The 15844-nt window shown below is 43.5% G+C and overlaps 1 protein-coding gene across 4 annotated transcripts in view; it reads left to right on the top strand.

Annotated features, from left to right (window-relative positions):
* MARK1 (microtubule affinity regulating kinase 1) overlaps positions 1 to 15844 on the top strand; it is a 387182-nt gene that overhangs the window by 120229 nt on the left and 251109 nt on the right. For all 4 annotated transcript variants that reach the window (XM_029593165.1, XM_029593162.1, XM_029593164.1 and 1 more), the window contains exon 3: positions 1189 to 1242. In XM_029593165.1, the coding sequence (XP_029449025.1) occupies positions 1189 to 1242 (54 nt within the window). The remainder of the gene's footprint in view (positions 1 to 1188; positions 1243 to 15844) is intronic.

Genomic DNA, 15844 nt, shown 5'->3' with positions numbered 1-15844 from the left:
CATGGTCCGGGTCTGGTCCCGATGCCTGGGCCTTGACCCAAGCCCAGGTCTGATGCTGGGTTCCGACACCTAGGCCTTGGTCCGAGTCCAGGTCCAATGCCGTGGCCTGGCCTACAGGCCCTGTCCCAACGCCTTGGCCGAGCCTGATGCCGGGACCCAGCCTTGAGACTGGGTTCTGATGCCTGGATCTCAACCCAGGCCCGGTCCCGACGCTTGGGTCTTGGGTCAGGCCCAGGCTCGAAGGCCGGAGCCCAGGCCTTGTTGGTTCTCTCCTGTATCTTTCTTCTTTCTTCAAATGTTGGTGTCTGCTGGGGACATGCCAGAGTAAATTAATTCCAGCACATCCTCCTCAGTGGAGGGCACTATTTTGGTGTATTTCATTTTGGTGTACAGCAGTATTCCAGACTGCTACCAACATTGGATCTGGGCTTGGGCCATGGCGTAGGCTGAGGTGTAGTGACTTGACCTCCAGGCTGAGCCCAGGTGTCAGACCTGGGTCTGGTTACGATGTCGGATCCCCAACAGAGAAGGTACATGGGAGCCAGGAAATTTCCTGACCCTGGGGAACCTTTTCAGATCTAGGGATTTACTTCGATCTGTCCCCCCCCCCCCCCCCCCCCAGATGAGGCCCAAGCCTCTGCCGAGGTTCTGGCGTTTTGCTCGAACATAGGCCATGGGCCCTGATTTGGATCTTGTCCTATTCCCTAGGTGAGGCGACAGCCGTGGGTCTAGGCCTGATGGGTGACTTTTTTTTTTTTTTTTTTTGATTACGACCTGAAATGAAATAGGAAATTTCATTGTGATTTCTTATTTAATTTCTCTCAAATGCATATCCCTAAGTTCAGACTATATTTTAGCTTCTGAGTCCATGATGATGGATTTATCTTTCTTTCATTTGCTCTTGTGAATGCTTATTTGTATTTGGACTGATAGTATGGGTGAACAGATCACGTCAAAATTTGTCGACTACGCCTTGAATGTAAAGAATATTTTTGCTAACTCATGAAAAAGCATGCTTTCTTGCATCTCTTCCTCAATTTTATTTAGATTTTAAATTTAAACAAGCTATTCTTAAATTTTTGGTATTGTATATTTTGAAAAGATCTGTGTTGCATTTTGTTTTTCATAAAAACCTCCTATTAGTTCACTGGAACAGAATTAGTGATGGGAATACCTTTATATTTTCAGGTTGCTGTGAAAATAATAGACAAAACGCAACTAAATCCAACCAGTCTACAAAAGGTAAGTCTTTATTTTTGTTTGCCTTCTGGAGTAGCTATTGATAAATGAAAAGAAGTTTTGGCATCCTGTTTCTCTATCCACTGGGAGCCATTTGCAAACTTTCCACCCTTCGTCGCAAGGTTAGGTGTCATGGATTGACTTTTCTTTCTGTTTTCCATTGTGTGAAATTTGTGGTTGATGGGAGCTGCCATTTTATTGCATCTTTTCCTCCTTTCATATTTCATAAATAGTCTTTTCCTGTCATAGTTCTATGCTTTAGTTGTATTGTATGAGCCATACAGAGAGGACATTTCAGTGCACCCGCAGTTGAGAAGTTGGAGGTCAGGAAGAGGAGGGTTAATGTGGTGTCTTCCTTTTATTCCTGCGGTGTAATGGCAGTCAATGGATGCCAATTCAGTTGGAAAAGAGGGGAGTAATTGGAACCTAACTTTTGTGGTGGGCCTTAGCTTGTAATATCTCCTTCCTTAGAACAAGCATAGCCTTTTCCCTTGCCTGAAAATGTTGTCCCCCATCATCAACAAAGGGAACCGTGTGTTGCTGTCCGTGTGTAGTACTTTAGGAAAGCTGTCTACATTTGCATGTGCCAAGAGAACGCTTAATGAAAATGAGCCTGGAATCCTTGGTGGTTTTCTGGTACCTCTCTGTTCTTCTGTATGACTCCCAACTGAGCCTAGAGAACATTCCCCCCCTGAGAAATGACTTTTCCAATGTATATTTCCTTGAGGATGGGGAATAAAAAGTGATGCCAACTGATCATGTTCTTTCACGCTTCATAAAATTAGAAAGGGCTGCTAGAGTTTTCTCTCATTGTATAGATGTCTTGACAGCAAATATCAGTATTTTTTTTTCAAACTTAGCTCATTGAATACTCTTGAATGCAGTGGTGAAGTAGGAGCCTTACTGCCGTTGACTTCTAATGGCTTTGCAGTTCAGGCGCATTCTTTCCCTTTAACAGCAGGTCTCGCTCTGCTCAGTAGAGTGCTTTGTATGAATTATTTAGTGCTGGCTAGATTCCGACAAAGATAGCAGGTCAGTAAGGGGCGAGGAGAGAGAGATCGGGGAGGGGGAAAGGACAGAAGGTACAACTGCAATATTTATGCTTGGGTCTGACCAGGAGTGCATTCCTTGAGCCTGCTTACAAACACAACTCAGACTTCCTGATTTTTGGGGGTTTGTATTCATTTATATGGCGCTGTGCGCTCAAAAGGTATTGAATACAACACACTAGTTGTTCACACGAGCATAATTGTTTTTTTGTTGTTGCTATAGTTAAACAGGAAATAGTTTTTAAGTTTTCGGTCAGAACATGTGCGCGTCTGGTTATTGCCTTATGTCCAGAATTCTCCCCTCTCATCAAAAAGAATGGTCTTGTAGAACAGGCTGTAGCAAAAGCATTCCATGCTCAGATTCCTTGGTCTTTATTGCACTGAGAGTTGATTGCTGCTTTATGTTTTTTGCCTTATATATTTAAATCTGAGTTGCACGGCTTTCACATTAAAGGCTTCCATATGGATTAGACGTTTGGTTTACAGTTATGGGGGTTACATCTGCTCTCGGTTGTCTGGTTAGGATCTTTTTTTTTTTTTTAAACTTCAGTTGTTGCTCAGTAAAATTGGATCGCAGACAAGTTCCCTCTGTCCATGAGCTCATCAGACAGAGTTGGATGCCGTTGACTAACGATGATGTGAGCAGGCAGAATGAAACCTGAGCTGCATATTCCTGTTCTGGCTGAGCAGTAATTGAAAAGGGAAAAAGATGACTTCTACCAGAATGTGGAGCACTTAGCGCCTGCAAGAGACGCAGTGGGTTCAAAGATACAAGTCCAGTGTCTTATTTTCAAAGGGTTGGGGGGGTTTTGTCATGTATTTATTTAAAAATGTATGTACTGCAATATTGATACTTTAATGCAGTTCACAATAAAAAATGCATAAAATATGACGAGCAGTATGTACTATGTAATATAAAAACATCCCATAGCAGCACTGCAATGCATAGTCTATTGAGTCTCTGGCTGGCCCCACATAGTAGCTAATGGTAGAAAAAGATCAATTGGCTCATCCAGTCTGTCCAGTTCTCCCTGTCCACTGCAGGCATATCTCTTAGCTGTAGAAGGTTGGCTCTGTAGAAGATGTCGCTGCTTTTGCCAGTCAGCTTTTGTTTGCTTCTTCATAAGTTCTCCACTGGTTTGGATAGATGACCATACAAGGTCCCCAGTCCAGTACCCACACCCTCAGCGCCCATCAGGCCTTATCACCAAGCTCCTTAATCTACACAACCAGCCTTCAAGGTCCATGTGGCCTTGTTGGACAGGACCTGGCTTACTCCAGTATCTGGAATCGAGGAGCTTGAAAGAAGAACCTGTCTGCAAAAATAAAACCGGTGGTTGGTAGATCGTGCATTCATTTTTGTTCTTTAGTGGGTGCTGCATAATGATGATGATTCTAAAATAAACTACAAAAAAGGGTTGAATTAGTTTGGAATGAGTGAGTAATAGCATCAGTCTTCAAGGCTTCGACCCTAGGTGTACTACCCAGTAGCTAGGGTTGAAGTCTTAATGATTGGTTATTGCTCACAAATTTCAAATTTGGGCGAATTCAGTCTCTTTTTGTGTCTCCCCATGTGTCCAATATACGAGCATGCATTTTTCTGTAAAATAAACTAAAATTTTCTGGGTTAAACTTTGTGAGCCCTTCAGCTTTCAAGTAACAGCTTTCTCAAAATAGCATTTTTCAGCCAAGTAGGAATCGATAAGTGGCCTACTTACTTTGTTTTTAAACAATGGGAGGAAAACAATTGGTTTTAGAACCGTAGCAAAACCAAGCCAGGGTATTATATACCCTATTCCAGTGAGCATGCCAAGCTTGATTGCTGAGTTATTATTAATTAACATTACTAGTTGGGCAAAAGCTTCTACAATATGGTACCGATGCAGTAAAACATGCACTGAAAATGGGCGCTAGTGTCGAACGCTCGTTGTCTTAGCATGCGCGCAGGAACATACCCTGGGTGCCCAATGCAATATTTAAATGAGGCAGCAGTAGAAAGGGTGCACTAAAGGAAAATTTTGCATCTGTAGTGCTCAATAGTTTATAGCATCAGGCGCGTAATACGTGCGTTCGTTTTCATCTCGCTTCTTTTTTTTGTTCTAATTCACTTCAGCAACTTCAGCAAAATATTAGGTGCCCCTTGCTATGGACATCGTGTGGCCATAAGAAAAGTGGAGTTTCTTTTAACCAAGTCAAATTGTACATTTATTTTTCTCCACCGCAAGCACTAAATTAAAGTGTCACAACAATACTAAGAAGGAAAACCCACTTATCACAACACAGAGGACCTATTTTTAATGTTTTTCATGAGCTCTTGCAGACTCCACCTCCGAGGCTGGCAAATTTACTGCGATAAAAAGTGTGCGTTAGGCGCCCAGCGCTTTACTGCATTGGCGTGTAATATCTAATGGCTTTATGTACAGGCAGTTTACATCTGATGGGCGCCATCGGGTACGCATTTGTTTGGGCGCCGATGGACGCGCTAATCTCCTCATTGCATCGGGCACTAGTCAAATATGTCCAAAACGCACGCCCAAACACGTGTAAACCCTTGTGCTAGGCTGAGCACACTTTATTGCATAGGCCACTAAATTTGTATGGTCGAAATCATGTGGCCCCTTGCTGTGTTTTGTTTTTCTAGAAGTCTGAGTTCTTTCCTCTCTTGCCAGAGCACTAGATACGTTCATTAGTGAGCACTGGCCATTAAGAACTTTGTTGACTGTAAAGCATAGGACTCTGCTTGTATTAAGCATGTGCTTCTAATTGAAGTGCCCTTTACTTGGCTTAACTGTTGTGGTTCAGATAACTTTGTAAAGCGGGTATGGATATTTTTGAGCATTCTAGGCTTTCGTTACAGTTGACTTATTTGAGAGCAACTGAATAAAATTGTGGCACTTTTTGAAATTCCAAATTGGCAGGTTACATGAAGATCGGTAAACGTGGTGCACAGTGCTGAAAATATGCCCTTGCAATGATTTTGAGCGGGTGCAAACAAGTGAACATGAAGGTTTATACGGCTGGAGGTGGTGCATGGATTTAGATCGATGTGGCCCCTGCGCCCCCAAAGGATGACCTGAGCTGATGCTCTTGTTTTAGCTGAGAGACCTTACCAAGCTGGATGTACAGGATTTGATGTTCGTATGGGTTGAAGGCCATGGCTTTCGTGTTTTAAATCCCTTTATTGGAAACTATTTTGAAATAGTATTTTCTTCAGAATTGGACTCTCTGGAAGCTAGCCCAAATACCTTGAAGCATGGAAAGGATTGTGGATACAGCTAGTATTTATTTATATATTATTTTTTATATACCGACATTCGATCTGAGATATCACATTGGTTTACATCCAGGTACTGTAGGCGACACAGAAAGAAACCACCTTGATACAGGACAGGAAGTCAGGTTCTCCAAAGAGATTTTACAGCAAAATGATTAAAGTACAGATGAGAACCAGTGTTTTGATGAGTTTATGGAACTGAAACTGTTTCGCCCCTAGGCTTTAATAAATGTTACTCCGCATTACTGTATGAAGCACCTGGCTTCTTGTATCCCACCAAAATACTTTTGAACCATAAAGTATAGATTTGATAGAAAACATTGCATGGTTTAAGCTATATTCTTTGCGTCTGTAGGAGAAGCTGCAGAATGTCACATAATCATCACCACCACCACCACCATTTCCTTTGCGATGCTTTTTTCAATGTGTGGCTCATAAAAAGCAAACTATCTTGTTAGTACATGTTGTCTGCTTTGGCCTTCTACGGTAATGTATATCGCATGTTAATGGACAAGGCAAGCTTAAATCAGGATTGTCCCTTGGGGGACGTGAACAAAAACAGGCATTGAGAAATTAGGCCATACATACTGAAGTTGTGTTTCACTGCTGTTTTCTTTCTCTGTCAGTTTTTTTCAGACATGGAGCATGTATACTCAGCAAGCAGTTACTTGTTCTGGCCTGAGGCATTTGAGTCTAGTGAAATTTGGTTTTAAAACATGCATTGTGAAGGAAGGATGAGCTTCAGGCACCCCCAGGGATTAAGCAAAACACTGATTGTACGGTCACTAGCCTTTTGCCTTAGCAATGCTGATTTCCAAGTTTGGTGGGAAGGCAGACCCACAGGGAGTGGAGAAGGAAAACTTAGAAAGAATTTTGGAGATGTATTTCTTTAAAGGTTTTTTTTTTCTATTGGTGAAATTATTTGATAAATCAGATTCTTGTTTTCTCTGAAATCCATCACAGAGCAAAAAATATTTCTGTTGATATGCAGGGCTGAACTAACCATTACATACGGTTGATGATATCTGGTGGCACAGAATGGATTTCTGTCTCTCTTAGTTAGCAGAGCTTTTGCTCTACTGAGCATGTGCGGGAATTCCCACGGGCTCTGCCTTGTTAGTCTCTTCAGTCTTTTTTCATCTGAGCACCTGCATAAAATTGTACATCTTTCTCACTCTGTTTTTTCTGTGAATAACTTTAAACTTCTGTCTAAAAATTTGTCTTGCTGCTTCAGTAGCTCCCAAACAGCTTTTCAGTGCTACCTTTAAAAAAAAAAAAAAAAAAAGTCTTTTCCACAGAATGTCTGGCAATAAAAAAGTCACAATCGATGGGTTTAAAGATTGTATATATGGTAGAAAAATGTCCATTAGGATGGACATGAGCTCTGATGCCATTGCCTGGGACCAGACCCACAAACAAGACAGTTGTTACAGTTGTGGATGGATGTCCTCGCATACCCAAAATTCAAAGGCCTGGAAAATAGAGGAACTTTGCAATTCTCGTAAAAGCCACAATCGGTCCTCCTCCTCCTGCAGCGCAGCCTTGTCTGCCTCACTGGAAATAGAGTTCCTCAGCTAGTTATCTTATAAGGATGTCAATATTCTGTTTCTAGTTGATCTTAGCAATGGCATACACCAATTGACATCTGGCAGGTTTAAATCTTGGAGAGTAGGAGTACCCTAGTGGTTAGTGCAGCAGGTTGAGCACCAGGGACAGCAGGGTTCAAATCCTACTGATGTCTCTTCTGACCTTGGGCAAGTCACTTCGTCCTCTATTGCTTCAGGCACAAGCTTACAGGCTGATGCAGAAAGGTGCGTTCAGCCAAATTCATCTTGCTGCCTGCACTTCAGCCTACATTTTCTGTGCGCAAAACTTACTGCTGATTCAGATTTTCAGAAGGCGTTTGACAAAGTTCCTCATGAGAGGCTTCTAGGAAAAGTAAAAAGTCATGGGATAGGTGGTGTTGTCCTTTCGTGGATTGCAAACTGGCTAAAAGACAGGAAACAGAGAGTAGGATTAAATGGACAATTTTCTCAGTGGATGGGAGTGGACAGTGGAGTGCCTCAGGGATCTGTACTGGGACCCTTGCTTTTCAATATATTTATAAATGACACAAAATTATTCAGAGTAATTAAATCACAAGTGGATTGTGATAAATTGCAGGAGGACAAGCGAGACTGGAAGATTGGGCATCCAGATGGCAGATGAAATTTAATGCGGACAAGTGCAAGGTGATGCATATGGGGAAAAATAAACCCCATGATGTTAGGCTCTATATTAGGAGTTACCACCCAGGAAAAAGATCTAGGCATCATAGTAGATAATACATTGAAATCATTGGCTCAGTGTGCTGTGGCAGTCAAAAAAGCAAACAGATTGTTAGGAATTCTTAGGAAGGGAATGGTGAATAAAACAAAAAAAATGTCATAATGCCTCTGTATTGATCCATGGTGAGACTGCACCTTGAGTACTGTATACAATTTTGGTCGCCACATCTAAAAAAAGATATAATTGCGATGGAGAAGGTACAGAGAAGGGCAACCAAAATGATAAAGGGTCTGGAACAGCTCCTCTATGAGGAAAGGAAAAAGAGGTTAGGACTTTTCAGCTTGGAGAAGAGACGACTGAGGGGGGATATGATAGAGATGTTTAAAATCATGAGAGGTCTAGAACGGGTAGAAGTGAATCGGTTATTTACTCTTTCGGATAATAGAAGGACCAGGGGGCACTCCATGAAGTTATCAAGTAGCACTCAATGTGCAATTAAGCTCTGAAATTTGTTGCCAGAGGATGTGGTTATTGTAGCTGGGTTTAAAAAAGGTTTGGATAAGTTCTTGGAGGAGAAGTCCATTAACTGCTATTAATCAAGTTGACTTAGGGATTAGCCTCTGCTATTACTGGCATCAGTTGCATGGGATCTTCTTAGTGTTTGGATACTTGCCAGGTACTTGTATCCTGGATTGGCCTCTGTTGGAAACAGGATGCTGTGCTTGATGGACCCTTGGTCTGACCCTGTATGGCAATTTCTTATGTTCTTAGTCAGGAGTTTTGCACATAGAAAATGTGCATCCCTAAATGAGAGGACTGCCCAGTGCCCTCACATGGAAATCTCATGCACATGAGGGCATTAAGCAGTGCTCCTTGATGCATAGAGACTGCATTTAGCTAGTGCACCTTTCTTAGCGCTGGAAATTTAATCCCAGGTCAGAGCTGGAGTTAACTTTCTAGCACTACTGTGCTGGCATTTAAAACCCCTAAAAAAGGGGAGGGGGGAAAAAAGAGTCCAGAACACTGATCCGGATAAGTACTGGCTATCTGGCGCAGTTCACTGCTAGGTAGCCAGGTAAGTATTTATCCGGCTAACTAGCAGTGAACTGCACCTGATAGCCAGTTAAGTCTGTACTTATTCTGGTAAGTGGTGTGGCCCGTCAGGGATGCCTCCGCCACACCTCAGCTTTCCAAGTTAAAATGTGCGTCAGGCCTGTGCTGAACGCACATTTTACCCAGAACGTGCTTTTTAAAAAAAAAAAACTCCCGATGTATTAGCATATCATTAGTTTACTGTATGGGGAATTAAAAAAAACCATTTTAATCTGGGCATTAAAATTGTGCTTGAAAACCAGAGCACAGTTTAATGCCCAGATTATTGCATCAGCCTGTTAGATTGTAAGCAATATGGGGACCGGGGAACACCTAAGTACCTGAATGTAGTTCATCAGGAGCTACCAGTGAAAAGGCGCAAGCTAAATCTTAAAGTAATGATAATAATAAAGGATACCATTAGCAGTCCTTCTCTGCATGCTAATCTTTGGATGGCTTCTATCCTGCCCATTTCTACCTCCTACCTTTGTGATAGACTTTGCAGTGTGCCCACGTAAAGATTAGAGGGCAAATCTTAAAGCCCTACGTGCAGCAGATCCAGGCGATAAGCACATGACTGGGCTGCATGGATTTTGAGGCCCTGCAGCCACGCGTGCATCTCCCAGTACACGCGTGGAAAGATTTTTGCTAAAAGTGGTGGGCCGGGACAGCGCCATTAAGTCAGCGTCGCACACGAGTGCGCGTCGGGATCCGAGAAACATGTAACTTGATGCCGCTATGGACTTGTGGGTAAGTAGTAAAATAAAGAAAAGATTTGGGTAGTCGGGGGGGGGGGGGGGTGGGGTCGGGCAGCTCCTATCTGGGCTTCCAATCAGCACTCGTCTCTTTTGGGCTAAAATTCCCTGAGCCTTTGTTCTAACCTGCCTGGCCTGGTCCAAGCATTGCGGTGACCGTCCTTGGCTGGCAGCGTTCTTCACTGTCGATGATGTCTCTTGGTGCTGCAACCTAGTAGAATCCAACTGTACTTGGTACTGTGAGCAAAAAGGAGTGGCAGGAAACTACGGGACCTAGAAAATAAAAGGGAGGAATGGGAATATAGGACATATTTATTTTATTTTAAAGATTTGCAGGCCGCATTATCCAGTGACCTAAGCGGCTTCCAAAAGTTCATTCATGAAAAATATTAAATTACAGTAAAATGTATTACATGCAAAACCCATGAGACACTGGGTTTTTCCCGTCGATAGCAGGATGAATTAGGCTTGCTGTCTGGGAGCATCTCGCGACTGGTCAGTAGGCGGAGTTTTCTCAGTTAGTACAGAGTTTTGAAATCTGTACAGCTGCGCCGTGAGCTTCCTGCGTGATTGCCTTGTTACCTCAATCTCTTTTTTTTTTCCGCGAGCAAGTCTGCACGTGGGTTTTTTTCCTCCTAGTCTCTGAAGGGATTTTTTCTCAAATTTGTTTTTTCTTAAATTTGTTTTTTCTTCATTTTTTTTAGGCTGTACAGCATCTATGCCACGCGACGCAGCAGAGCATCATGGCTTAAAACGTGCGAAGCTATCAAGTCAACCTCGAATTCCGAAGCACAGGACACCAGCCTTGATGCAGCCTATACTGCTAAGTCAGGAATGTCTTAAAAAAATCACAAAAAACGAAACATTTAACATCTTCAAAACCTAGTGACACAGATTCTGACCAGCATCTGGAACTAGTCTCTATCCATGACTCCGACACCTCTAGCAAAGATTCTGATTCTCATGGGTCTTCCCTTAGTAGACCACAATTCCCTCCTCAAGACTCGCTCATAGCAGCAATGCCTTCAGGACCAGCTCCTTTTTCAGGAGCTGCACAACCTCTCGCATCTAAAGCGATGTTACAGATTTCGCAGGCATTAAATACTTTTCTTCAAGATCTCAACACGGTACATCCTCAGCCTTCGCTTGTGCCTTCTCAGCCTTCGCCAACTCCACGCCTTCCCTCCCAGCCATCAGCACCATCTCCAATTGCTGATCGACCGGACTCGCCAGACTCACCATGGCCATCATCCCCTGGTTCATCTACAGGTTTTCCATCTGACCCTCCAGAAGGACTCCCGAAACCTTATTCCCCTCCCGAAGACTTGTCCTACGCAAAGTTCATCAAGAAAAGTAGGCTCTCTTTTAAATATAGACAGGAAAGATTCCTGATCTTAGGATGGAGGTTCTTGGAATACTGAAAATATTCGAAATGCCTCCAGAGCCAACAGCTCTACCACCACATATAGTACTGGATACAGTCCTTCGTAAATTATGGGAGAAACCTTTTACCACCACCATCAAGGAAAACGGACTTCAAGTACCGTATGCGTAATTCAACAATTTACGATGTCACACAATTGCCACACAACTCAATAGTAGTGGAATTTGCACTATCAAAGGCGAAAAGGTCAAAACTTCATGCCAATTCACCACAGGGAAGGACCATAAGTCCATGGATGACTTCGGCCGTAAAGTATACCATTCGTCTATGCTAGCAACAAAAATTCAACACTATCAGTTTTACGTAATCCAGTATTTATTTGAATGTCTTCAGAGATTACGTCCCATATGTTTAGCCTCTGATAATACTCTTCCACAGTCATTTATAGACATGGAAGAAGGACTCCGTCATCTACTTCGGTCTGTGTATGAGTCGTTTGAGTCTTCCGCAAGATCTTCGGCTACAGCTATAGCAGCAAGACGAATGGCATGGTTGAGAGCGAGCGCTATAAGAGAGGACGTCCACGATAAGTTAACGGACATACCATGTCTAGGAGACAATCTTTTTGGTGAGAAGTTTGTGGAAACCGTTACCCTTCTTAAAGAACAGAGTGCCGCGGTACTGTCACTCACTTCAACGGACCCACATACCTCGTCCAGAAAATTTTACCCTTCATTCAGGAAGAAATCCTACTCAAGGGCACCCTTTAAACCAGGGGTGGGCAATTCCGGTCCTCGAGGGTTGCAAACCAGTCGGGTTTTCAGGATATCCTTAATGAATATGCATGAGAGAGACCTGCATACACACTGCCTCAGATGTATGCAAATCTATTTCATGCATATTCATTAGGGGTATCCTGAAAATCCGACTGGTTTGCAGCCCTTGAGGACCGGACTTGCCCACCCCTGCTTTAAACCATACAATACCTGTCGAACGCAACATTATTCCCACCAGAGATACCAATCTAAGACTCATCAATCCCGTGGATGACCTCATCAACAACAACCTCAAAAGCCAGCACCAGCACCCCCTCAAAAACAGACTCCATCTTTTTGAGCTATCCCGAGCCACCTCTACCACCATACATAGGAGGTCGCCTCTGGCTATTCTATGCCAATTGGGAGGCAAGTACCTCAGATTCTTGGGTGCTGAACATCATAAGGGAAGGCAACCAGATAAATTTTGTAACACTCCCATGCCTCCCTCATATTCCCACCCCCCAGAATACATCAACCCACTCACCGTATCTTCAGGAACAGTTACAAAATCTACAAAACCAAAAATCCATTCAAAGAATTCCAATATCACAGAAAAATCGGGGATTCTACTCCCATTATTTCCCCATCCCAAAAAGGTTCGGAGGTCTTCGACCCATCTTAGACCTACGGAATCTCAACAAACACATTCAGAAAGAAAAATTCAAGATGACGTCTCTAAAGAATATTCTTTCCCTCCTAGAGCCCAACGACTGGCTATGTTCCATAGACTTGAAAGATGCATACTCCCATATACCCATGCACCTTTCTTCCTGGCAATACCTTTGCTTTCAAGCTCAGAACAGCCACTATCAATACAAAGTTCTACCCTTTGGCTTATCTTTGGCCCCAAGAGTGTTCACAAAATGTTTAACGGTGGTGGTGGCTCACCTCAGACAACTGTTGATCCAGATATTCCCCTATCTTGACGACTGGCTTTTAGTAGCCTCGGATCAGGCTACTCTACGGAATCACATGTTCCAAACAATCAATTGCCTTCAGACATTGGGCTTCATAATAAATTACGAGAAGTCCAACTTGCAACCGACCCAAACACTACAGTTCATTGGAGCGTTCATTGATACAACACAACAGAGAGCGTACCTTCCGCAGGACGGGATTCAAACGCTATCCTCACTAGCTCGACGTCTATGCAACCGATCATATATTTCGGCATGTTAAGTCCTCCATTTAGTGGGTCACATGGTAGCAGCTATCCATGTAGTTCCCTACACCAGACTACCCATGCGCCGCCTACAATGGGGACTAAAGAATCAATGGTCTCAATACTTTCAACCCCTCTCAACCAAGATACAACTTACGACTCAAATGCGCGTCGACATTCAATGGTGGAAATACACCAACAACCTGACCTTAGGAGCACCTTTCCGGTCAGCTTCCCATCAACTTACGCTCACAACGGATGCATCCAGGAGGGGCTGGGAGCCCATCCGAGCAATCTAAAGACTCAAGGTCTCTGGTCTCCTCAAGAGAGCACACAACAGATCAACCTCCTGGAACTTCGAGCCATCTGGAAAGCGCTTCAAACCTTCTCCCCTCAAGTTCAGGGCAAGCATCTCATGGTATACACAGACAACCAAGTTGTCATATTCTACATAAACAAAGAAGGAGGGTCAGGTTCATGGATCTTCTGTCAGGAAACACTGCGAATACTGACGTGGGCAATAGCAAACAACGTTTCAATGCAAGCCACTTACCTTCCGGGTTTAGACAACATCATGGCGGATCGCCTCAGCAGAATATTTCATCCACATGAATGGACTTTGAATCCAGAAGTAGCAACAAGGATTTTTCAATGCTGGGGCAACCCAATAATAGATCTCTTTGCCACAGAGAGCAACCATCAAACACAAGCATTTTGCTCCATTTACCCGAGCAAACTTAGTCATGCTCCGGATGCCTTTCTCATACCATGGTTGGAGGGCTTGCTCTATGCTTACCCTCTCATTCAGTTAATATCAAGGACAATTCAGAAATGCATCCGAGACACAGCAGATATGATCCTCATAGCTCCAGCATGGCCAAGGCAGCCCTGGTATCCATATCTCATGCGGCTCTCCATTCACCCACCAATTCCACTAGAGAACCATCCATGTCTGTTAACTCAGGAAGGGGGGTCCCTCCTTCATCCAATGCATTGTTCCCTCCACCTGACAGCTTGGAGGTTGAAAGCCATTTATTAAGCCATCTGGGTCTGCCATCTCAACTTGAAGACATTCTCATTGCATCCAGGAAACCTGGATGCAATGAGATGCAATGTGGATGCAATGTGGATGACGTAACTATGCAGGAAAATGGCATCGTTACACGGAATGGTGCAAACCGCGACAACTAGATCCGTTCTCATCAACAGCCACGCAACTTCTAGAGTATCTCCATACACTCTACCTTGCTGGTCTAGCATTGGCTTCCGTTCGTGTGCATGTTAGCGCTATTGCAGCTTTCCACCACTCTCATAACGGACTTCCCATTTCCAACCATCCGCTGATCTCCAGATTCATGCGGGGCATGTTACGTCTACGGCCACCGGTGTCAAAGCCACCTATACCATGGAATCTCAATATAGTCCTTGAACAGTTAATGTTGTCTCCTTTCGAGCCATTAGATTCATGCCACATTAAATACCTCACATGGAAAATGGTATTTCTAGTGGCCGTCACATCAGCACGGAGAGTAAGTGAACTACACGCCTTGGTTCACTATTCTCCTTATTTAGAATTTTACCATGATAAGGTCACTCTTCGGCCTTATCCTACTTTCCTTCCTAAAGTAGTATCAGCTTTCCACATAAACCAGTCAATTACATTGCCAATCTTCAAACCTAAACCTCATCATAATGACAGAGACAAGCTTCTGCACTCTTTAGACTGTAAAAGAGCGTTAGCTTATTACAAACAAAGGACTCAATCTCAAGGAAGACCATTTCAATTGTTCCTCTCTTTAACCCTTATAATCCAAACCAGCCTCTCTCCAAAAGAACCATTGCTAATTGGCTATCCCAGTGCATTGAATTCTGCTACAATAAACGTTCTGTTGTTTTGAGCAACAAACCAAAAGCGCACCAGATACGAGCAACAGCAGCATCTGTTGCGCATTTAAGGAAAGTTCCGCTACTCGACATCTGCAAAGCAGCAACTTGGTCTTCTCTTCATCCTTTCACATCTCACTACTGTATCGGACAGCAAACATCTTCTGATGCAGCTCTGGGTTCGGCAGTTCTGTCAACCCTGAACACAGAATAAGACTGTCTACCTTTAGTGAAGGGTAGTGTCCTCAAATCATAAAAACTTACTATATGGACACAACCTGGGAGCTTGGGACTCCCAGACAGCATGGCTAATTCAGCCCTGCTGTCGACGGGAAAAAGCAAGTTTGCTTACCATAAACAGTATTTCCGTAGATAGCAGGATGAATTAGCCATGCGATCCCTTCCCATCTCCCTAGACAGTCTACAGATTCTACCAAAAAACATTTCCACGTACATCTCGCTTGGCTACAAGAAGCTGAGGTAACAAGGCAATCGTGCGGGAAGCTTACCGCACAGCTCACCGCGCAGCCATACAGAGTTCAAAACTCTGTACTAACTGAGAAACTTCCGCCTACTGACTGGTTGCAAGATGCTCCCAGACAGCATGGCTAATTCATCCTGCTATCTACGGAAATACTGTAAACAAACTTGCTTTTCTGCCTGCTCTAAATCACCACCTCCTCGCCATATTAAACTTAATCAGTGGTTTGCTCCCCCTTCAGATGTTTCCTACACCTTAAATTTAAAAGCCTGTGCAGGTAAATGTTTCTTGAATGACTTGCTGCACGAGTGCCTGCGCAGCACTGGCGGTAACTTATTCCATAAGATTGCTCCAGCATCTGAAAACAGTACGGTCGTGTGACTCTGCTAGTCTGATGACTTGGAGTATTGGGAAGGCGCTGGCCTTCCGATCGAAAAC

Source organism: Rhinatrema bivittatum, chromosome 3 (genome assembly GCF_901001135.1).
Source record: "Rhinatrema bivittatum chromosome 3, aRhiBiv1.1, whole genome shotgun sequence".
NCBI classification, from domain to species: Eukaryota; Metazoa; Chordata; class Amphibia; order Gymnophiona; family Rhinatrematidae; genus Rhinatrema; species Rhinatrema bivittatum.
This window is presented reverse-complemented; position numbering and strand designations above follow the sequence as displayed.